The 25,598-nt window shown below is 39.4% G+C and overlaps 1 protein-coding gene across 1 annotated transcript in view; it reads right to left on the bottom strand.

Moving 5' to 3' along the window:
* The window catches only part of LOC134313330 (glutamate receptor ionotropic, kainate 2-like), a 66,444-nt gene that overhangs the window by 4,970 nt on the left and 35,876 nt on the right, over positions 1–25,598 (bottom strand). The window contains exons 7-14 of the mRNA XM_062994671.1: positions 17,848–17,991; positions 16,590–16,697; positions 16,365–16,478; positions 14,155–14,361; positions 11,929–12,152; positions 9,216–9,334; positions 2,295–2,512; positions 1,821–2,046 (exon numbers count right to left, since the gene is read on the bottom strand). Coding sequence (XP_062850741.1) covers positions 1,821–2,046; positions 2,295–2,512; positions 9,216–9,334; positions 11,929–12,152; positions 14,155–14,361; positions 16,365–16,478; positions 16,590–16,697; positions 17,848–17,991 — 1,360 coding nt within the window. The remainder of the gene's footprint in view (positions 1–1,820; positions 2,047–2,294; positions 2,513–9,215; positions 9,335–11,928; positions 12,153–14,154; positions 14,362–16,364; positions 16,479–16,589; positions 16,698–17,847; positions 17,992–25,598) is intronic.

Here is a 25,598-nt window from a genome sequence, read left to right as displayed (position 1 = left end):
AGGTACGGGCCTAAACATTACTTGTGATCTTACTAATCCTTAAAGCCTCCAGGGTGTTCTTTTCTTTTTGGTATATGTAATGAATAAAGAAGGGCCATTATTAAAAAAAAAAAACATTTCCAGATGTTTCTGTTTCCTCACTTCCCGGCCGAGCAAGCACATACTTGCTCAAATGCCTATATTTTTCCATAGGATATAACAATGGTGATGCATATATCCAGTAAGGTTCTTTTTAATATGCCTTTAGGGATAGATCTAGGGGATTATGTGTAATGGTGCTCACCCAGTGGGGGGATTTGAACACTGAACCCCTGCATACCACACTGGTGTCTTAACTGGGTGAGCTACCAGACTAGTATCAGACCCAAATGCTTAGTACTCTGATCGTGGAACAGATAATTAAACTCAAAAATAAAAGACACACTGAGTGGAACTCAAACCCAGGTCGCTGTTTTACTATCAGAGCACTCAGCTAATCAGGCTCTATAGAAAGTGTATTAACTCAGGTGGGTTAAAACCCAATGGGCTCCAAGAGTTACAAAAGGAAAATACAAAAAACACCCGTTTTGGGGGAAATGTTTGAGCGGGAAAAACCGAGAACAAAGGACTGCCAGGGGAAACACTGGCCACCTCAAGATTCCCGAGGAAAAGGGGAAAATATAACAAAAGGCTTTCCCAACAGAAGAGCAGAATTACCATAAATAAACTGAAACAATTAAGAAACTATTCTTTTATCTTTTCTCTTTTTTTGCAAGAGAGAGGAACTCGAGACAAGAGAGAAATGAGGGTGAGGGTGAGGGTGAGAGTGAAAGCACTCAGCCCTCTACCCAGAATACCGGCTGTGTGCGTTTGCTCAACACGAGACGCAAGCTGCGTCTGGAATCGCATACTTAGAGAGTACGTACTAGATTGGAGGAAGTATGCACTACTCTGCCGGTAAAAAAGTACATACTTCCAGTACAGAAGTATGCAGTATGCACACAACACTGCTACGCACTACATCCGCCATCTTTCCAACGTCAAGTGATGACGTGGGACGTGATGACGTAATATCACCATGGTTACAGACTCATTACAAACCCCACTCGCCAAACTTTTGGATATTTATCGTGTTTTTGTTATTAATTCGTCTTTAAAATGTTTTATTTTATTTATCTTACTTACACTTGTAAACAGAGGACCGCTATCTTTCTTGTTTCTTATTACGCTTCGAACGCCTACGCAGCTCCAGTTGCATTATGGGATACATTAACGGACCGCAAGTGTGCATCGCTTGCATCGCTTGCATACTCAAACATGGCTGCCCAATAAGTAGGTCCTTCTCGGGTACTTCTCGCGTACCTCTTTGTGTATACTATGTATTCGGACATACTAACCGCTCTCGCGTACTCATTTCGCGTACTATTGAGTATGAAAGTATGCGATTCCGGACGCAGCCAAAGACCCAGCAAGTTTTGACTGCTTCTCTCCCCTTTTTATAGACCAGTGCACAGGTGTTGTGCTTTAGGCCTGATTACCGGCTCACAGTTGACCCCTAGTGGCCGGAGTCTGTCTAGCCCCCAGAGCCAACCCTTACATTATGTTTCATGATTTTTGTTGGGTGAGTACCACAATCAAAATAAATTAAAATCATTGCTAAGTTTAACACACATGTTTTTGTTAACTCAAATGACCTATTTTAATATTTTATTATTAATAAGTTATCACAAGCACAAAAGCATATAAAGGAAATCAGTAGTCAAATCAATAAAAATAAAATTAATATTTAGTTAATTTTGTAGTTGTGTATTGTTACTTTAAGCCATGAGAAAATTATTTACCCATTGGGGTTCCCACTCCATATGCCTTGGAGTCGATCAGGCCTCCAATCTGCGTAAGGTTGCAGTTGCGCTGCGTCACAAACTCGATGGTGGTGGACTCCATAAGGAAAGCGTAGTCTGAAGTAAGTACTCGCTGGATGCCCTCCTCCACACTCTTTACCATCACAGACTGCCTTCTGCTGTTCATGAACTCCCACATCTTATCATAAGTGGAAATCTTGGTCTTCTACAGAGACCAGTACATGTAGGGAAAAACATTTGTTGTTTACTCATTAAAAGTTCTATTAGCATAAGTTTAATTATAAACATTTCATGTTTTAGCCATTCTACTTGCATGCAAAACTATCATTGTGATTAAGAAAGAATATTTTTAATCTGTTGTCAATTACTATAAACAGACCAAGCGACATTCAATTTCTGATCAAATGTAAAAATTAAAACAAAATGATTGGACCCTGATTCTAACTGTAGCACCTTAAAAAATGTCATAGTTGATCCATCTTCGACCACCCCATAAGGGATTTTGGTCTGCTTGGCCAAATCATCAGCTGAGTCTATGGGAGACTCCATCCTCTCCACAGTGAGAAATGCAGCCAGGTTTGCTGTGTATGAGGATATGATAATCAGGGTAAAAAACCACCAGATTCCTCCAACTATCCTGGTGGACAGAGCTTTGGGCATCAGCTCAGATCCTGTAGAGAACAGTATAGTGAATAGGAGAGAAAATAAGAGCAGCAGATTGACAAGATAAAAGGGAATAAAGTAAAAATAGTTGAAAGGAAAAGCCCATTTAGTGTACTAAAGTACATACATATTTAGTGCCTTTCTGATTGCCGATTCTACCGATTCCCAAGAAGGTTGAGACTAAGGCTGCGTCCGAAATCGCATACTTAAACAGTATGTACTAGATTGAAGGCAGTACGCACTGCTCGGCCGGTAAAGCAGTAAGCTATTTTAGTACGCAAGTGTGTAGTATGCACGCAACCTCAAACATACTACATCCACCATCTTACCAACATCCATGGGCGGCTCGTTCCTTAGGGCGATCGGGCGACGCACCACCAAAGGGCGAAAGGGAAGAAATTTTTTTATCACATTCAACCAGTGTTAAACTAGCTGTGACTGTTCTGGACAGTCTGTCTTGTCATAGTCCAATCAGCATCGAGTTCTGTACAGTACCGCCCTTTTTGGGCGATTTCAGTCTGATTGAAAATCGCCCGGATTGCTCTCATAGACTCTCATATTAAGGTTTCTTTTTCTTCGAACTGTAGGCACTGCAATACAATCTGTATGGGTTCCGGGAGGGCTAGCACTTACGTGCTTGCGTCACACGTAACCTGGTGTAGCGATAATTGGAGCAGCTAGCGATCTCGTCAACATGACTACCATTACCTCAGTTCGGAGCAACTCCATTGTGTCATAAAGGGAAATGCCATTCAGTCGTAGTAATCAGGATAAATTAGCAACTAAAGAATTAGGGCCACCCAGACCAAATTTAAACATCAAGCATGTATCTACAAAGGGGGGAAATCATATAAGTTACAAGTAAATTACAAGTAATGTCATTTTTCAATTGTGAATTGTGATTGCACCTATTGTATCTCCCCAATTGTTTAATTGTACTTCTTTATCCATTGCACATCAGCCCCGATGCCAATCTTTATTCTGGATCTGCTGCACCTAAAATAAATGCTATCTGATGAAGACTGAATTAAATTGTTAGTGTGAAGGCTTTACTTCATTTTATGATCAATGGTAAAGCTGGTCTCTCTCCATGTTCAAAGTTATTTGTGAGGGCAAACTGACAGATGACTTAAGATGTTAATTATTTAAGCTTTAATTTACCCATTGAACGGGTCACCTTGGCCATCATTGCAACAATTGCCCCCCCTGAGAGATTTGGCAGGAGCCGCCACTGCCAACATCATATGATGCACAACGTCATATCGCCACAGTTATAACAATTTCAATATAACTCATAACGTTATTCAGGGTTGTACTTAAGTTGTTTGTCTTACTCCGCTTTCCGCCATCTTTCTTCTTCGCTACAAATGCCTTTGCAGCTCCAGTTGAATTATGGGATAGATTATCGAACCACAAGTGTGCTGTGTTTGCATTCTCAAAAATGGATGCTCATGCAGTGGGTCATCCGGGTACTTTCCACGCACTGTTAACTAAATAATACGTATTTGGACATACTAACCGCTCTCACATACTGCTTTTGTGTACTGTTCAGTATGAAAGTATGCAATTTCGGACGCAGCCTAATTCTTTTTAACCTGTATTTGAATTAAAACAATACAGAGACAAAATACTTAATTTTTTAACTTAACAAATTTATGGTTTAAAAATTTGGTACAAGAACAACTTTACCACTGTGTTCTGCAACCTTTCCCTCAATGTTCGGTAACTGTTTGGAAACTGTGGAAACCAATTGTTGTTGTTGTAAAAGTGACTTTTTTCCATTCCTGCTTGGTACAACACTTGGTACAAGCTGCTTAACAGACCAGGGTCTCTGTGGTTCATAATTGCACTTCATAATGCAACACGTTTTCAATATGAGGCTGGTCTGGACAAAAGACAGGGCAGTCTAGTCCCTGAAGAAGACTTGATGGCAGCATATTTCGTTTGAAAATGTATAAATGTATAACTGGACCTCAGCATTATTGGTGCATTTATAGATTTGCTACTATGCCTTGGGCACTAACACACTCACATAGCATGACAATTTAGCTCTAGTAACAATTGGGGAGGTCCCTTTCCCCAAACAGAACATACCCCATTTCCAGAAAAGTTGGGACTTTTAGTGGACACTGTACAGTAGTTTGTAAATATAAACACATTTAGAATTTGATGCTTGCAACTCCAAAACTCCAAAAAAGTTGGGACAGGGTAAAATAAGTGTGACAAGTTGATAGAATATTGAAGGTTCAGTGTTTTAAAACATTCCACAAACAGCAGGTGAATTTGGTAGCAGGTGAAGGAATCATGATGGATTATACTGTAGAATGAGGATCCAGCAAAGGCTCAGTCTCTACTAGCAATGATAAGTCGTGGCTCACCACTGTGTTTCAAGCTTAAAGAGAGGATTGTCAATCAGTTCAAAAAGAACATTTCTCAGTGCAAGATTGCAAATAATTTAAGTCAAAATCTTAATATTATGAAAACAGAAGGAACAGGGGACGGGAACAGAAACCACTACTGAATGTGCATGACCTTCAAGATGACAATGTGTAAGAAACCATCATGCTACTGTAATAAATATAGCCACATAGGCTTGGGAGTACTTAAGAAAACTCTTGTCACTTACAGCAGTCAACCACTGCATCAGAAAATGCTGCTTGAAACTGTGGGTGTGTTCGAAAAGCTAGGGAGCTCCCTACATAGACAGCATTTTACGTCATCCTACGCACACTCCCGAGAATGAGGCTGTTCGAAATCCTAGATGCCTTAATAAGCTGTCTAGTTAGGCATCTTAAAATTTCAATGTTATTTTGACTCAAGAACAAGTGAGCATCGGAAGCGTCCTTAGTGATCAAGGCAATCCCAGCATTCAGTGCGGCAGCTCTTCTCTCACAGAAAAATAAAAAACATGGCTGACGGGGCGGAGAAACGAATGAAGTTACATTCAAACGTAAATAAATTATTATTGATTCTTAACTTGTATAAACTTGCACAAGTGTTTTTATTTGCAAGTTCGGGCTTGTCAGCGAATGTACATTTTCGGTACACAAAGGGAGTTGACATGCTAGCGCGCTGTGCCACCCCATCCCATTGGTTTGAATGGCAAGATGCTAAATGCTAAATGCAAAACCCGATGGAATCGCCGTCTAAGTAGTGCGTTCGAATAACCTGACTTATACAGTGTATCACAAAAGTGAGTACACCCCTCACATTTCTGCAAATATTTTATTATATCTTTTCATGGGACAACACTATAGAAATAAAACTTGGATATAACTTAGAGTAGTCAGTGTACAACTTGTATAGCAGTGTAGATTTACTGTCTTCTGAAAATAACTCAACACACAGCCATTAATGTCTAAATGACTGGCAACATAAGTGAGTACACCCCACAGTGAACATGTCCAAATTGTGCCCAAAGTGTCAATATTTTGTGTGACCACCATTATCATCCAGCACTGCCTTAACCCTCCTGGGCATGGAATTCACCAGAGCTGCACAGGTTGCTACTGGAATCCTCTTCCACTCCTCCATGATGACATCACGGAGCTGGTGGATGTTAGACACCTTGAACTCCTCCACCTTCCACTTGAGGATGCGCCACAGGTGCTCAATTGGGTTTAGTCCATCACCTTTACCTTCAGCTTCCTTAGCAAGGCAGTTGTCATCTTGAAGGTTGTGTTTGGGGTCGTTATCCTGTTGGAAAACTGCCATGAGGCCCAGTTTTCGAAGGGAGGGGATCATGCTCTGTTTCAGAATGTCACAGTACATGTTGGAATACATGTTTCCCTCAATGAACTGCAGCTCCCCAGTGCCAGCAACACTCATGCAGCCCAAGACCATGATGCTACCACCACCATGCTTGACTGTAGGCAAGATACAGTTGTCTTGGTACTTCTCACCAGGGCGCCGCCACACATGCTGGACACCATCTGAGCCAAACAAGTTTATCTTGGTCTCGTCAGACCACAGGGTATTCCAGTAATCTATGTTCTTGGACTGCTTGTCTTCAGCAAACTGTTTGCGGGCTTTCTTGTGCGTCAGCTTCCTTCTGGGATGACGACCATGCAGACCGAGTTGATGCAGAGTGCGGTGTATGGTCTGAGCACTGACAGGCTGACCTCCCACGTCTTCAACCTCTGCAGCAATGCTGGCAGCACTCATGTGTCTATTTTTTAAAGCCAACCTCTGGATATGACGCCGAACACGTGGACTCAACTTCTTTGGTCGACCCTGGCGAAGCCTGTTCCGAGTGGAACCTGTCCTGGAAAACCGCTATATGACCTTGGCCACCATGCTGTAGCTCAGTTTCAGGGTGTTAGCAATCTTCTTATAGCCCAGGCCATCTTTGTGGAGAGTTCTTTGCCATGAGGTGCCATGTTGAATATCCAGTGGCCAGTATGAGAGAATTGTACCCAAAACACCAAATTTAACAGCCCTGCTCCCCATTTACACCTGGGACCTTGACACATGACACCAGGGAGGGACAACGACACATTTGGGCACAATTTGGACATGTTCACTGTGGGGTGTACTCACTTATGTTGCCAGCTATTTAGACATTAATGGCTGCGTGTTGAGTTATTTTCAGAAGACAGTAAATCTACACTGCTATACAAGCTGTACACTGACTACTCTAAATTATATCCAAGTTTCATGTCTATAGTGTTGTCCCATGAAAAGATATAATGAAATATTTGCAGAAATGTGAGGGGTGTACTCACTTTTGTGATACACTGTAAGTCATTGACTTATTAGAATCCTCTCTACTTAGGCAGCTGCCTATGTAGGCAGTAAGACAGCAAGGCAGCTCCCTGGGTTTTCGAACACACCCTATATTAAACAAATAGAAAGCCAAACATCAATTTTATGCAGAAACACCCTCGAGTTCTCCAGGCCAGGTTCATCTTAGATGGACTGAAAGACTGTGAAAACAAGTGGAAACATGAAGAAAAGGACCATCCAGACTGTTATCAGAGAAAGCTGCAAAAGCCAACAACTGTCATGGTATGAGGGTGCATCAGTTTTGGAAGCATGGTTGACTTTCATATGTGTAAAGGTACCATTGATGCAAAGGTGTATATATTAATTTTAGATAAGCATGCTGCTATCAAGGTGCTGTCTTTTTTCCGGGAAGTCAGTGGTTATTTCAACATGACAATGCCAGGCCTCATTCTGTATATGCTACAACAGTATGGCTTTATAGACACAGAATGAATGTGCTTGACTGGCCTGCCTGCAGGTTTAGACAGTGCTAAACATGCTTGTTTTCAAACATTTTCTTGAACGTCTAGATATAGCATGAACTTTGGTTAAATTATTTGGTTGGTTAAAGTTCTTCAGACTCCATGTGGTTACATTCATTAAAAAAGTAAAACAAAACAGAACAAGACAGAATATGACAGAGTAGGAGTCATAATGAAATAGAAGTTACATAGAATAGAACATTTTTTCTCTCACCCAAAACCACCTGATTGGGAATTACTTTCATGTACCCAAGGTAACGTCAAACCTCGTCACCGCCTCCCACTGACCTCTTTGGGGCAACCACAACTGCAAGGGACTCATTCTGTATTGTTTACTTACTGCAGGGTACAGAGTTTAATAGTTTCTTAATGCCCATAAACCATAACATATCTAAAGACTATTGCTCCTTTATTAATCCCACTTGCATTGGCAAGAAAACCGTATTGAAAAAGAGTAAAATAAGTGTAAAACATCTAGCCAAAACTAGCAAATATACAATAGAAAGATACACTGATGAGCCAAAAATTGAAAACACACATAGTAATGCCTACTATGTAACAGTTATGCATTTCAGTAATATGTTAACTGTTGGGCTGATGCATTAGAATGCATCAGATATAGGCAGGCAAAAATACATGAGTGACTGCAATGGGCATACAGACTTCAGAATGGAACTGGAGCAAAAAAAGGAGGTGTTAAAGGTAAATATGCTGGTAATCTTCTGGTACCAGATACCTAGTCTAGTACTGCTAGTTTTTGAAAACTGGTATTATTATTAATTTTATTATTATTGTTGTTGTTGTTGTTGACCTAATAAAGACTACAAAAAAGAATAAAGAATAAAATATATTTCATCTTTTAACAATAACTGACTTATCTATGGGCACTGTCACCTCAGGCGGGGTGGTCCGGGTCCTTTCTGTGCAGAGTTTGCATGTTCTCCCCGTGTATGCGTGGGTTTCCTCCGGGAGCTCCGGTTTCTCCCAAAGTCCAAAGACATGCAGTCAGGTTAACTGGAGACACTGAACTGCCATATAGGTGAATGGGTGTGTGGGTGGGTGTGGGTGGGTGTGTGGGTGTGGGTGTGGGTGTGTGTGGGTGTGTGTGTGTGTGTGTGTGTGTGTGTGTCTGCCCTGCGATGGACTGGCACCCTGTTAAGAAAGTGAGTGAGTGACTTATCTATCTGTAAAATGTTAAAACATGGAAAACACTAAGTGCAGAGTAATAGTACTGCAGAGATAAAACAAAAGTCTAGTCTTAAGACTGAAACATGCATATTGTTGACATGTTGTATATCATTAATTGTACCATTAATTTTATTTCTCTATTCCTAAAGAAATACTAAGCCTTATATTATTTTAACACCCAGAAAGAGTCCTTTGCATAAAAACAGAGGGGACCCCAGAGATGCCCAATGGGCTAAGGCAAGCAAGAAAAGCAGCACAGACCGGCTGAAACGTCTACCTTGTTGCATGAGAGCCCCAACTCCGAACCAGAAACTATTTAGCAGTGTAAAGTTATTCTCCACCATGTCAGACTCAGGGTTACAGGGGTGGGGGTTATACCACTCATATGGGCTGAACCTGATACAGGGAAGAAGAGATAGAAAAAGATTAGACAGATAATATAAATATAATGTACTGTACATAAAAGTGTACACTGTACATTTGAGTTGAACACACAACTTTAAATAAAACATGCTCTTGTAATTTATTGGTTCTCAGTCCTAGTCCTGTAGAACCCTGGAAGCATTTGTATTTACACCCCAAACTTACCCCATAACACAGTCAAGTTAACTCTTAGCTCATGTTCTTGACATGAGGGTTCCAAACTGTGCAGAATTGGGTAGGAACCGCTGCTCATACACTTACTCTCACTCACTCACTCATTTTCTTAAACGCAAGGCACACAGTAACACCCTGGACGGGGCGCCAGTCCATCGCAGGGCAGACACACATACGCACACCCATTCACCTACAGGGCAATTCAGTGTCTCCAATTAACCTGACTGCATGTTTTTGGACTGTGGGAGGGAAGTGGAGCTCCACGCAGACACGGGGAGAACATGCAAACTCCTCACAGAAAGGACCCGGACCGCCCCGCCTGGGGATCAAACCCATGACCTTCTTGCTGTGAGGCGTTAGTGCCCGCCACTGCTCATACAGGGAATCCTTATGTGTTACAAGGCCAATAAAAATGCTTTTTTCAGTTAACAGTAAAACATTTATGGAGCTTAACAAATATGTTGCAAATGTACTGTATTTATATTTATAATTTACACAGCTGACCCTATTTAAAAATCTCATAAAATTGATTATAATGCACTATATTATTATTATTTCAATACAATTGATAATTGATTATAATGCAATTTAAATTTTTTTGGAATTTTGTGAATATATTTTTGAATGAACAGTATAAATGAGGTAAAGCCTGAAAACAAAAGTCAGAATCTAAATTTTGCATATTTAAAGCTTTTCATAAAACAGTGGGTGAGTGAAATATAATAAAATATGTATTTATTTCAGAAAAACAGTCAGTTTTCTAATATAATTTAATTCATATAATATATTTAATATAATTCAACTGTTTAGTGTTAGTGCATTACACCGGTCTCAATGAAGTACACTTCTCACCTGTTCTCAGTCCCTAGAGTTTTAGCATTGCTTTTCCTATTCATGTTTTATCATAGTTGAGTATATGCATCTGTTTGGAGTTTCTGATCCTTTTGTTTTCCCTAATTAAACTTTTTTCTATTTTGCAGAACAGTGTGAAGTATCAGTGCATCATCTGAGCCTGTACTAAGCAGTTTACATGTTTTGAATGCCACAGTGTTTTTGATTATTGCCTGTTTGTGTGTACTTTCCACCGTACATAAATCTGCATGTGCATCTTAAAGAGCTCCAGTGATTTTTGGTGTTTGCCAACTTTTTTCTATATGGTATTTTTATTTTATGGTATTTGAGAGTTTTATTCCAAAAGTAGAAATCACTTACCCATCAAACCTTAAAAATCTCAATTTAGGTTCTTTGCATATTCTGAACCAACTTAGGTGACAGTTGTGACAATTTAAATATCATAAAGCCAGTAACACTAAAAGTCACACAACTTTAACCACATTACTTTTGGGTACCATTAAAACACCACCCATAAGTTCTGCAGTTAATAAACGCATTTTCTCATTCTTAATATTTTAATAAGTCTGATTTTAGAAACATTGTTGTATATATAATACTATATTTGTAATCATATGAAATTGTATAACTGTAATTGTAATTATATGAAATTTTATTACTGTAATCATAATTATATGAAATTTTATAACTGTAATTGTAATTATACAATTATAAAATATTTTGTCATTTTGTACTGTTAAGTCCAACAATGTTAAAAAATGTCCTTTTCCTATTGCATTGCATCTGACCCACACGCAGTCCTTAGTGGAACCCTTTTTCACCTATGCACTCTGCACAGGCGCCTCTCTATCTGCCAATCAGATATATATATAAGGAACACAGCGTTTGAAGACCCCACCCATATAGTCCGGTCATCCCGCCCCAGCAGAACCATGTCTGTTGCTGGCACTGGCAATTATGCCTGCTAGATGGTGCCCAGCCGACCGGTGGCAAACCGAGGAGTTCAGAATCTTGGCGCTGGTGTGCTAGCAGAATATCCCACTGTACCACCTGGGCGCCAAATCACTTGGAATTTAATTTACAAATATATATTTAATGTGAAATTAATAAATCGACACTTAGTAATACTAATTTAATGAAACATTGGTACTAATATTAATTAAAAAGTAACAATTCAATAAATTTTAAATAATTAAAAAATTAAAAATATAAATTCATTTTTCCTCTCCAATTCTCTCCCACTGGAATCGTGGCACTAGTACTTCCCCACCACTATCTGATCACATGCCCCCTCCAACAAGCAAGCACATAGTCACCAGCCATATCTTTTTATCTAAACATAATAACTCTCAGAAAAAGTTCTACCATGTTCATATCAAGTTTAACCTATTTTTTCATGTGTTTGTACATTTTCTGTATTACCAACCATCTTTTTATTAATTAGCATTTACTTGTGTAATAACTGGTATTTTTGGTTGTAGAAAGCTATACATGAATTTTACATTACAAAGTATTCTTCTACATCAAACTCTATATGTTACCTGGCTATGACAAACAGCACACAACTGACACCCAAGTAAGCCAGCAGAATATACATCCAGATATCAGGGGAGAGGGGATTGAGAAAAGAAAAGACACCAGGATTGGTGCCATTGGGCTTGCGGTAAAGGATGCTGATGCCGAGAGTCATAAAGGGCTTTGAGAAATCGATGACCTTCTCCCTCACATATGTTATGGCTAAAGGTGCCACTGCCAGGTCTGCTTTCTGTAAAAAAACAGCAACAAAGAGAGAAAAGCACTAAGTAAAACATCTTTATTCTTTAGAAAATATATTAATAATTTATTTTTAATGATCTGTGATGATAGGTATTCACCACTTAATATGCAGCAATTGCATGATTCAATCTTTCCAACATATACCAAAACCTTAAAGGAATGTTTCCAACACCTTGTAGAATCTATGCTACAAAAACGTAGATGCTGAAATTACTTGGGTTAAGAACTACCAGAATATTATGAAAACCTGAAGGTGGTAAATTGTTAACTTTGCAGACGTAATCTTGAACAACCATGATCAGAGATCATTTAACACTTAGTGAAGCTGAACTGGAAAAAAATAATCTACAGCAGAACTCACAGCTGTGTTTAATAGCAAAGAGCATTTCCACATTCACAATTCAAGAGGAACTCAAGGGATTAAGACTAAACAGGTGTGTGCGTGAAGGAAAACCACTTTTAGTGAAGATAATAAAAAAGGATTTAATTTGCTTGGGAGTGTAAAGATTGGTCTCTGGAGCAATGGAAAAGGTCAGGTGGTAAGATGTACCATACTCCAAAGTGTCACTTCAGGGTAAGAAGAGAAGTGCATAAAGCAATTTACTTATTATGCATAGTGCCCACTGTAGAAGCAGTGATGTTGACCAGGGGTTGCTTCAATCAGTCAGGTCTAGGCTCAACAAAACTTGTTGGCAATACAATGTCAGTAAAATTTCAATAAAAGTCAGCTGACTAGCTGAATATACTGAATGATGTCAAACCATAAATGGATGGCAGTGGCAGATTCCAGAACAACAATGCCAAAATTCATCAGACACAGACTGTGAAAGAGTGGTTCAAGTGGCATGAGGATTCACAAATGAATTGGCCACCACATGGGGTTACGGTCACAACTGAAAAGTACAGTGGTACCTTAAAACTCAACGTCTGTTGGTTCTGGAACATTAAGTTTCAAGGTATTTTTTCCCATAAATTTAGTATTTTATATTATAATATAAAAAAAACACTGAAATACAATTGAAAAACAGTTAAAACCAATAAAAACTACAATAATACCTGCACTGTACCTTTACTTCTTTATTGTTTCCTTATGCTTCTTAATCGTAGAGATCTTTCAATACCGTATTTCTTAGTGAGTTCATTAAGGACGCATTCACATGGGAAGCAGCAAAACTGCTTTTGTTGTTTGTTTTTATATGGAGTGTGGCGCTCAGCGCACACTTTCGCCGCATTAAGCTTGTGATTTTTGTGCTTATCCCAGTGCTCAAAGCTCAAAACACTTCTCACTTTGTTTATATTGCTCACCTCTATGTGAGTCAAACAAGTTCTCGCACGCATGTCAAGTTTAAAGAAAACGTTGAGTTTAAGGGTACAAATTTCTCGACGAAGGGCATCAAGTTTCAAAGATTTTAAGTTTAGGAGATGTTGAGTTACCACTGTATTTGTAATTTGCTAGAGTAAACTACACAGAATAGGTTGAATCTCCCACTGTCAATTCTTTGACCAAGTGGTTTACTGGAAGCGATTCCTGAAATCATGTTTTCTGGAAAGTCTTCCCAAACAAGTGGAAGCTTTTATGCCAGCAAAAGTCGCACCAACTCTATATTAATGCCCTAATGAAGCACACAAAATGTAATGTTAGGGCGTCTACATTCATTTAACCATATAAAGTATCTGTGCATTCAGTATGCCATTCACATTTATTTAATGTGTAACTGGTATAAATTACAAAAACATGTCTTAATCTTGTTTGCATAGTGTGCCATGAAGTACCCAGTATATTTTTTTATAGTAGCTTTTTCCACCAGATACGGATCAAAAAATAAAGTGGATAATGCTGTTCTAAACTTTATTTAGAAATGCAGCCATGTCTTCCATTAATCTACATGCCACATTTTATGACGAGAATGTACTAAATGCACTAAAATGCCACAACTTTGAAGTAATATTGGTCAGTAATGTACATTTGTAACCTCCGGACAAAGACTTACATGGTCTATGAGTTCTCGGACTATGCCATTCCACTGGCCCGTGCTCTCTTCTAGTGCCCCATACTTTTCATCCTCCACCAAATGAATTTCGTAACGAAAGCCGAGAATAGCTGCAAGCTCACGCAACAAATCCACACAGTAGCCCTCAAAGCGGTCATTGCCACCGAGAGGTTTATCTGACTTCTTGAACATGATGTAGGGTTCTTCCTGCACATATACAAAAAAAGAAAAGAAATCCTGATGGGAACAAAAATTTCAAAATTATCACCACCCTGTAATTCTATGGAGTATGAGGAAACATCTGGAGATTGAATAGGACATGTAAGTGTGTGGGTGTGTCTACACTGTGATGTGTTTTCTCTAGATGCTGTTGCATCTTTAACTTGAAGTGCTGTCAGAGAGATCAAAGGTCACAGGCATTTAATATTGGTTTCTCAGCCCTTTATGCACAGATATTTCTCCAGATTCTTCTAATCTTTTAATCAAATATGAACTGTAGATGGAGAAATACCTAAAATGCTTGCAATTGTTTATAGAAAAACATTCTTAATCTGTTGGTCTATTCTCTAACACAGACTGTTACTGTTAAACCTAAACAGGTGAGCCTTGTACCAATGCTTTCTTTAATACTTAATAATTAAACAGTATTATTAATTGGAAGGGTTTTTAAAAATGTAAGTTTTCATAATTGTAATTTGTTTTTGTCCCAACATTTTTGGAATGTGTCGCATGAATCAAATTAGGAATCAGTGCATATTTACAAAAGGTAAAACATTAACCCTTTGATGCACAACCTGGGTCAAGTGACCCAACTGAGTTTTTATTTTCTATATCTTTGCAATAAATTAATTTCGTCATTCAAGCTTCCATGAATTTTTCAATTAACTTGTTTTTGATTATCACAAATCCTTATTTCAGTTTTATATTTTTTGCTTTTTTAATAAAAATCATTTTTGTATCACTACCCTTCTAATGCACAACATGGGTCAAAAATGACCCTTATGTACTTACTATGGAATTTAACAGAAACTACTGACATTTGTAAGTGTTTGTAGTCAAAAACATATTTACTGATCTTTTGAAAGACAACCAAAGATTAGGCTCTTGAATCTTGAATATGTCCAATACTATTTGCTTGCTAGCTGTTTACATATTCTAGTATAGATAGCTTTTATTAGCTAAGACAGCAAATACATGAATAACTGACAAATGTGCATATGAAAATATTCTTGAATGGATGAATATGGGTCATTTTTGACCCATGTTGTGCATTAGAAGGGGTTTGCTTAGCTTGTGCATCAAAGGGTTAAATATGTTTTCTTTGTGCTACTTTTTGTGAGGAATAAAGCAAAAGAGAGGATGTGAAACTTCTTACAGTCTGTGCCTGGAAACATGGATTGATCACAGGTCCTCAGGATCCATGACTCTCCGGGCCATTGATTGTAAATGCCTGTAGTTTATTTTACTTATTTACTATTTCATTTCTAACCATGCTTATTTATTAGGATTTTAATGTCATGTTTTACACACTTTGGTTACATTCATGACAGGACATGTAGATACTGGTTAAACAAGGTTTATCAGTTCACAAGTTTAGTGTCAAACAATTCCTCACTGGCATGTCTTTGGACTGTGGGAGGAAACCGAAGCTCCCAAAGAAAACCCACGCAGACAAAGGGAGAACATGCAAACTCCACACAGAAAGGACCCGGACCACCCCCACCTGGGATTGAACCCAGGACCTTCTTGCTGTGAGGCAACAGTGCTACCCACTGATCCACGGTGCCGCACCTAACACTAATTTTATTTGTATTACTATGAAACTGTTCATATTGTAACTGTTCATACTGTTCAAACTGAACATATACGTTCTGATGATAACATCTGTATAGTATACATACATATACATTATTACTATTTCTTTATTGTAAAAATACATTTACATATACATCTAGCATTAGGGTTTGCATTTATGAGCAGTAAAAAGCTTTTGTGGGTATGGCTATTAAAAGAAATGTGTTTACAGAGGATGTTTTTTAGTCCCTAACTTCCTCTTTATCACAATGTTTTTACTAGTGTGACTTTTTACTTTAGATATATTTACATTATTTTAGTAGAAACAATACTAAACATAGTTCCATCAGTATTGACATTTTATTTGGTGTGTGTGTGTGTGTGTGTGTGTGTGTGTGTGTGTGTGTGTGTTTTACCAGAATAGTGGCAACTCTTAGTGACTTGTTGGATAAGGAGTTTGTAACATTGGTCACTTTAGTCTTGTGATTCTCTGTAATGTTTAGACCATTCACGGGTTCCCATGTGCCAATCTATAGGTAAAAAATAATAAAATAAAAAATAAAGTATAATAAGTGAATTCAGTTAACATATAGACATGATATAAAATATCAGATCACATAAAATGTAAAACATTTACAAACCTTTTCCAGTCCATCCTCCCTAAGACTGACTACATCAAGATCAAATTCCGTTCTCAAGCCATTTGTTTTGTTGAAGAGAACTCGCCCTGTCAGACCATCCCACGAAGCCTTTAAAAAACACCATGTTGAGACATCATTCTTGTGTACATTAATCAACAAATTACGAGCCACATTTATTATTTCATTATTAATTTCACACCAGCTTATATCAAAGTCATTACTAAGTGAACTCATCCCACCTCGGCCCCATCATTTCTAATGCCTATGCTTCACTAATCTCTTCAGTTGGTTTATACACCATTTAGGCAATATGGCCAAAAGCCCTGCTGATAACATACAACCCCTCTGCTCATATTTTTCTTGCCACCTAACACCATCCAAAAACAATAATGATATCAAGAACAAGGAATTGTTTGCATTAAAGCTTGCTCTTGAGACACACAGGCACTGGTAAGGGAGAGCCAAGCATCAATTTCTTGTCTGGGCTGACCACAAGAACTTCGCATACATTCAGGATTCTAAGCATCTGAAGCGCCTTGGTGAAAGGCTTTTAGCAATTACTACAACTGCCACCGAAAACTGGAAAAAGCACCAGTGACCCTCTTTTAGTCCAGGGCCACTAGTCTGATTATCCAAAGACATTCCTATTTTATTGGAGTCTAATAAACTTGGTTTCCAAATATGGGACCTTTTGAGATCCTTATTAAGTTTAATCAAAAAGGTCACCTACAAAGTGCAACTCCCCCAGTCTATGTGGATTAAGCCTCTGTTTATGTAGTGAGCCTCAAGGCAGTACTTTGTAGCCTCTTTAACCCTCTCTGTGTTCAAACCTCTAGCACCTTGACTGGTTTCTGGCTCACTCAATGTGCCATGAATAGGTACAATCTAATATCTAGTTGACTAGCAGGGCAAGATCACAACATCAGAAGCCGATCCTAGAGGGGTGCCACTGTAACAACTCAATCTCCTTCAACTCACTGAACAACCCATTGTAGTACCAAATGGACTACACATCTTATGGGATACACCACTCATTAGTGCTAATGTGCCCTAGCTGAGTCTTTGTTTGGCACTCAAGCCAGCTGGTAAGATAGACAGCCAGTGTTGCATTACCTTACTTTTTTTTGAAGAGCTTAGTCCCGAAAAATATATTGGATATATGAATGGCAATGGGTTAACGCATCAGTATCACAGAATGAGAAATAAAACATTTGAGAAAAAAAATTGTGTGTGTGTATCTGTCTGTCTGCCTGCATACCTCTTTAATGACACTTATAAACCTTCCTCCGAGGCGCCAGGGTTTGTGTCGGTTGCACTGTAGAGAGCTGACAGTGATTTGCTGGGCTTGCTGCACGGCTACTGCTACAACGTGCACAGCATCATACATCAGCGCTGCATCTGTCTGTACACACATACACACACACACACACACACACATAGTAGCTTAAGTGTTTTTTACAGAACAAGGACAAAGTGAGGGAGCTTTAGGCTAACTTTATCCTGACAGGCACCACCCCAGTCAGAACTATTTTTTTCAATCATATATTTTCATTTCGTTACAATCTTCGCCCAGCAATGACCCTCATGCCAAACCCCTACAACTGTAACTCTGTTTTTAATAAAAAAGAAACTTTAGTGTTATAACCAATTTTAACACAAAATATTCATATGCCATCAAAGAACAATTCAACTGCATTTTTCAACACTGTTGCACACCTCAAGAGGTGTTTAAGGAAAGGGACAAAATAACATCTAAAACACTTTATTGACTGGGCAAGCAACCAGATGTTTTCTTACCAATGAAGGTTTATTAAATGTGAAATGCACATTTTTTAAGTATGTGAAAAGACATGTAAATTATAGTTACAGGGTAAGCTAGTGAAGATTAGCTGCCACTAGCTAACACAAGTTTATAAGGTAAACAACCAAAACATTAAAAATTATAAATAGTACGCAATAAATTCACCAACATTAAGTTTCCATGCGGATGTGAGATTAAACTCGTAAAAGCAATTAAATTGCACACTTTCTGTTTGCACTGACAACTGGAACCTGTCTGCTCTGCAGTTTGTTTTTCAATTAAATTGCACAGATTGTAGGTCACACTAAAGGTGGAAATACATTTGAAAGTATTTATCTAGGTTTCATTTTTTATATACAGTGTATCACAAAAGTGAGTACACCCCTCACATTTCTGCAAATATTTTATTATATCTTTTCATGGGACAACACTATAGAAATAAAACTTGGATATAACTTAGAGTAGTCAGTGTACAGCTTGTATAGCAGTGTAGATTAACTGTCTTCTGAAAATAACTCAACACACAGCCATTTATGTCTAAATAGCTGGCAACATAAGTGAGTACACCCCACAGTGAACATGTCCAAATTGTGCCCAAAGTGTCAATATTTTGTGTGACCACCATTATTATCCAGCACTGCCTTAACCCTCCTGGGCATGGAATTCACCAGAGCTGCACAGGTTGCTACTGGAATCCTCTTCCACTCCTCCATGATGAAATCACGGAGCTGGTGGATGTTAGACTCCTTGAACTCCTCCACCTTCCACTTGAGGATGCGCCACAGGTGCTCAATTGGGTTTAGTCCATCACCTTTACCTTCAGCTTCCTCAGCAAGGCAGTTGTCATCTTGGAGGTTGTGTTTGGGGTCGTTATCCTGTTGGAAAACTGCCATGAGGCCCAGTTTTCGAAGGGAGGGGATCATGCTCTGTTTCAGAATGTCACAGTACATGTTGGAATTCATGTTTCCCTCAATGAACTGCAGCTCCCCAGTGCCGGCAACACTCATGCAGCTTAAGACCATGATGCTACCACCACCATGCTTGACTGTAGGCAAGATACAGTTGTCTTGGTACTTCTCACCAGGGCGCCGCCACACATGCTGGACACCATCTGAGCCAAACAAGTTTATCTTGGTCTCGTCAGACCACAGGGCATTCCAGTAATCCATGTTCTTGGACTGCTTGTTTTCAGCAAACTGTTTGCGGGCTTTCTTGTGCGTCAGCTTCCTTCTGGGATGACGACCATGCAGACCGAGTTGATGCAGTGTGCGGCGTATGGTCTGAGCACTGACAGGCTGACCTCCCACATCTTCAACCTCTGCAGCAATGCTGGCAGCACTCATGTGTCTATTTTTTAAAGCCAACCTCTGGATATGACGCCGAACACGTGGACTCAACTTCTTTGGTCGACCCTGGCGAAGCCTGTTCCGAGTGGAACCTGTCCTGGAAAACCGCTGTATGACCTTGGGAGGGACAACGACACATTTGGGCACAATTTGGACATGTTCACTGTGGGGTGTACTCACTTATGTTGCCAGCTATTTAGACATTAATTAATGGCTGTGTGTTGAGTTATTTTCAGAAGACAGTAAATCTACACTGCTATACAAGCTGTACACTGACTACTCTAAGTTATATCCAAGTTTCATGTCTATAGTGTTGTCCCATGAAAAGATATAATTAAATATTTGCAGAAATGTGAGGGGTGTACTCACTTTTGTGATACACTGTATATCACAAAAACTTGGCATTTTAACAGGGGTGTGTAGACTTTTTATAATCCCTGTATATGAAATTGTAATGGGCAGATCGCATCTTGTCACTGAAGTGCCAAGTGTAGCCCCAAACCTGCAAGATGCTTAACCACAAGACTGTGGCTTGAAAAACACAAACAAATGTGAAAGGCAGAAGGACATGATTCTGCAACCAAGCTATGCTGCCGATCTTCACAGCTAGAGGTAGACTTGTTACGTTAAATACATCATCAAAAGATTTAAGCAGTGCTGTTCAGTTGGTCAATGGTGGTAGGAGCTTAATTATTTCAATTAATGTCCACAAACAGAGGACTAAGGTCTGTTTGTGCCTCTGTTCGGCAGGACTATCTTTTCTTTTTGTTGCTGCTCTCTGTACGTCTCTCTCTGTTGTCAAATGTTTTTTCCTCTTCTTACATGCTGCACATGATAGACATTACAGAGACAGTTCAATCACTGGACACTGATGGATAGGTTAAAACTTGCAGTAACAGAGCTTCACTAGGTCAATGCACCAGCTCTGGTTTCCACAGCAACCTTTCATCTCTGGTAGCAATCACTGTAGATATGATTGTACAGGACTGAGACATGACAAGAGAAAATAAGCTTAACTGTAACCATCCAAGATGAGTAGTCATGGTAAAGGTCTGCTTTTTAATACATAGAAGAGTCAAAGAAAATTAATTATTACATTATGATACAGTACAGTATGACAACAGTACTACTACGCATAGTCAAAAATATTTGCACTATTCATTATAGTGTAAAATTTGAATGAAGCTTAAAACACTTAGTTGCTGCTTTTATTTATTTAGTAAAAATGATCTCTTCTGGTTTGCAACAGTTAATACAAGGTTTAAAACCACATTTATTAATTTCAAGGCAAAGCAATTGCACACAATCATACAATTTCCATGCACCATTTTAAAATTAACTGCAATAGTGTAAAATCATACATGAACTGGAGCAGTGGAATGCCTTCCACATTACCTATTTTTTATACAAGCTGTACATTTTTGGGTAAGGGTTAATGGTATAGGGCTCTTTATGATTGTCTGGGCTATTAGTTCCATTAAAGGGCAATTGTAGCGATTGGGCGTGACAATAGGGGGCAGACACACATGCAGAGATTTTTAACAAAACATTTATTAATAACTAAAGACAAGACAAGGGTACACAAGACAAGACACACTAACACATGACCTAAGCTAATTGCTAATCTAAATGCTAATGCTAATTGCTAAGCTAATGCTAATCTAAACACAAGAAACCTGACTAAACTATCCTGGACCCTAAGCTAAGCTAACACGAAACATGAACAACACTAAAACACTTCACTTGACTTCTGAGCATTAACAAACAAGAGCATGAGATAACTAACAAAAGCATGAACTAACAAGAGCATGAACAAGACAAGAGCATAAACTAGACATAAATAATAAAGAGCATACCAAACCAAAATAACATGAGCTAGGAACCAAAATAGTCTCCAATGAATGACCCACAGCTGCTTCCTTAATTCCTCTTAGCATTAAACAAATTTTAAATATAAAGGTATGTGATGTGTATATACAGTGTATCACAAAAGTGAGTACACCCCTCACATTTCTGCAGATATTTAAGTATATCTTTTCATGGGACAACACTGACAAAATGACACTTTGACACAATGAAAAGTAGTCTGTGTGCAGCTTATATAACAGTGTAAATTTATTCTTCCCTCAAAATAACTCAATATACAGCCATTAATGTCTAAACCACCGGCAACAAAAGTGAGTACACCCCTAAGAGACTACACCCCTAAATGTCCAAATTGAGCACTGCTTGTCATTTTCCCTCCAAAATGTCATGTGATTTGTTAGTGTTACTAGGTCTCAGGTGTGCATAGGGAGCAGGTGTGTTCAATTTAGTAGTACAGCTCTCACACTCTCTCATACTGGTCACTGAAAGTTCCAACATGGCACCTCATGGCAAAGAACTCTCTGAGGATCTTAAAAGACGAATTGTTGCGCTACATGAAGATGGCCAAGGCTACAAGAAGATGCCAACACCCTGAAACTGAGCTGCAGCACAGTGGCCAAGATCATCCAGCGTTTTAAAAGAGCAGGGTCCACTCAGAACAGACCTCGCGTCGGTCGTCCAAAGAAGCTGAGTGCCCGTGCTCAGCGTCACATCCAACTGCTGTCTTTGAAAGATAGGCGCAGGAGTGCTGTCAGCATTGCTGCAGAGATTGAAAAGGTGGGGGGTCAGCCTGTCAGTGCTCAGACCATACGCCGCACACTACATCAAATTGGTCTGCATGGCTGTCACCCCAGAAGGAAGCCTCTTCTGAAGTCTCTACACAAGAAAGCCTGCAAACAGTTTGCTGAAGACATGTCAACAAAGGACATGGATTACTGGAACCATGTCCTATGGTCTGATGAGACCAAGATTAATTTGTTTGGTTCAGATGGTCTCGAGCATGTGTGGCGGCAATCAGGTGAGGAGTACAAAGATAAGTGTGTCATGCCTACAGTCAAGCATGGTGGTGGGAATGCCATGGTCTGGGGCTGCATGAGTGCAGCAGGTGTTGGGGAGTTACATTTCATTGAGGGACACATGAACTCCAATATGTACTGTGAAATACTGAAGCAGAGCATGATCCCCTCCCTCCGGAAACTGGGTCGCAGGGCAGTGTTCCAGCATGATAATGACCCCAAACACACCTCTAAGACGACCACTGCTTTATTGAAGAGGCTGAGGGTAAAGGTGATGGACTGGCCAAGCATGTCTCCAGACCTAAACCCAATAGAACATCTTTGGGGCATCCTCAAGCGGAAGGTGGAGGAGCGCAAAGTCTCGAATATCCGCCAGCTCCGTGATGTCGTCATGGAGGAGTGGAAAAGCATTCCAGTGGCAACCTGTGAAGCTCTGGTAAACTCCATGCCCAGGAGAGTTAAGGCAGTTCTGGGAAATAATGGTGGCCACACAAAATATTGACACTTCAGGAACTTTCACTAAGGGGTGTACTCACTTTTGTTGCCGGTGGTTTAGACATTAATGGCTGTATATTGAGTTATTTTGAGGGAAGAATAAATTTACACTGTTATATAAGCTGCACACAGACTACTTTTCATTGTGTCAAAGTGTCATTTTGTCAGTGTTGTCCCATGAAAAGATATACTTAAATATCTGCAGAAATGTGAGGGGTGTACTCACTTTTGTGATACACTGTATATATATATATATATATATATATATAAAAGAAATAGCAGCATGGATTTAAAATTAAAGGTATATGAATATACAACAGAAGAAAAATATTATAAAGTGCAATAGTGAAAAAGTGGCATGTGGAGTTAAAAATTGTTCATATATATTTACCGAGGTAGATAAATGAGTGCACAGAAGGGCATGGTCTCTCAAGAAGGGTGGTATGCTCAAGAGATGTGCGGATCAACTGACTCTTGTCCTAACAGACATATTTAACATCTCCCTGAGTCAAGCTGTTGTTCCATCATGTTTCAAAACCTCAGCTATTATCCCAGTTCCAAAAAAATCCACAGTAACTAGTCTAAATGACTTTCGACCAGTAGCACTCACCCCCATAATAATGAAGTGTTTTGAAAGACTAGTCAAGAACCATATAACATCTGTCCTACCTCCATCACTTGATCCTTTTCAGTTTGCCTACCGCCCTTGCCGGTCTACTGATGACGCAATTTCAACTGCTCTTCATCTAAGCCTGGAGCACCTGGAGAAAAGGAACTCACATGTACGGATGCTGTTTGTCGACTTCAGTTCGGCTTTTAACACAATAATCCCCCAGCATCTGTCCAGCAAACTGGTCACACTGGGACTAAACACCACACTGTGCAATTGGATTCTGGATTTTCTCACAGACAGACATCAGTTTGTGCATGTAGGCAACAACACATCAACCACGGTCTCACTGTCTACAGGATCTCCACAAGGATGTGTGCTGAGCCCTCTACTGTTTACTCTGATGACCCATGACTGTTGTGCTAAGTCCAACACAAATCACATAATAAAGTATGCAGATGACACAACAGTTGTGGGACTCATTCTGGACAACAACGAGACTGCATACAGAAAGGAGGTGAGACTCTTTGTGGAATGGTGCAGCAATAACAACCTGGTCCTGAATGTTGATAAAACCAAAGAGATGGTGATTGACTTCAGGAAAAAACAGCCCATTCACACCCCGACCTACATCAATGGCACGCCGGTTGAAATTGTCCAGAACACGAAGTTCTTAGGGGTTCACGTTACGGACAACCTGACCTGGTCCTTGCACACCTCCTCTCTGGTCAAAAAGGCTCACCAGCGATTGCATTTCTTACGCCGATTGAGGAGGGCCCATCTCAGTCCACCCATCCTCACCACTTTCTACAGAGGCACAATAGAGAGTGTTTTAACCAGCAGCATCTCTCTCTGGTATGAGAGTTGTAACATCTCAGAAAAAAAGGCCCTCAGGAGAGTGGTTAGGACAGCAGAAAAGACCATAGGGGTCAGACTTCCACCTATTGAGGATCTGGCTCAAAAGCACCTCTTGTCAAAAGCCAGGAGCATCATTAGTGACTCCACTCACCCCTGTCACAGACTGTTCACCCTTCTGCCCTCGGGTAAAAGGTACAGTAGTCTACGCTGCAACACGGACCGGTTCAGAAGAAGTTTCTACCCAACTGCCATCAGACTTCTGAACAGAACAAATTAACCCAAATCTGATAAATATTTTCATCCATGGGTATAACATGTGCAATATCCTTAAATCTTAACAAGCAGTAACAAAATGTGCAATAACAAAATGTGCAATAATTATCATTATGTATAACCACTGTGAATTTTTCTGCATGTGCAATACTTTAACTACAATGTGCAATTTTCGTAATGTCAGTATTATTATTAGTAGTATTATTTAACTTTACTATTCTATTACTATTCTATATATATTTCTTATTTTTTAAACCTGTGGTGTTTTTAACGTGAACCAATGCACGTAATCTCGTTTTTTCTGTACACTTCGGTGTACAGTAAAATGACAATAAAGTAAATCTTGAATCTTGAATCTTGAATCTTGAAAAATGGTGTCCAGTATTGAACCTAGAAATAGTTCAGCAGCATATAGCCTCTAGAGATACTGTATTTGTTTGAGATATTTAGTGTGTTACAATAATCCAATTACTGGGTAAACATGCATTTTAGTTATCTGATTTAGGGAAATCAATTTAGGGAAATCAATCTAAAGACAGTAATGTGATAACTCAGGATAAGATGTTTTTATTTCTACTGTTATTACTCTTTCTACTGTTAGTAGTCTTTCTACTATTACGACTTTTTGTACTCTGCAACTACTCTTGTTAGCTCAGCCAGCTAGTCCCTTACCACACAACCCCCCCTCTAGGGGCCAATCGTCCTGATGGCCCACTCCATAACAATAAGAATCACTCATTGCCA

Source organism: Trichomycterus rosablanca, chromosome 1 (genome assembly GCF_030014385.1).
Source record: "Trichomycterus rosablanca isolate fTriRos1 chromosome 1, fTriRos1.hap1, whole genome shotgun sequence".
Taxonomy (NCBI): domain Eukaryota; kingdom Metazoa; phylum Chordata; class Actinopteri; order Siluriformes; family Trichomycteridae; genus Trichomycterus; species Trichomycterus rosablanca.
The sequence above is the reverse complement of the archived record's forward strand: the minus strand, read 5'-3'. Positions and strand labels throughout refer to the sequence as shown.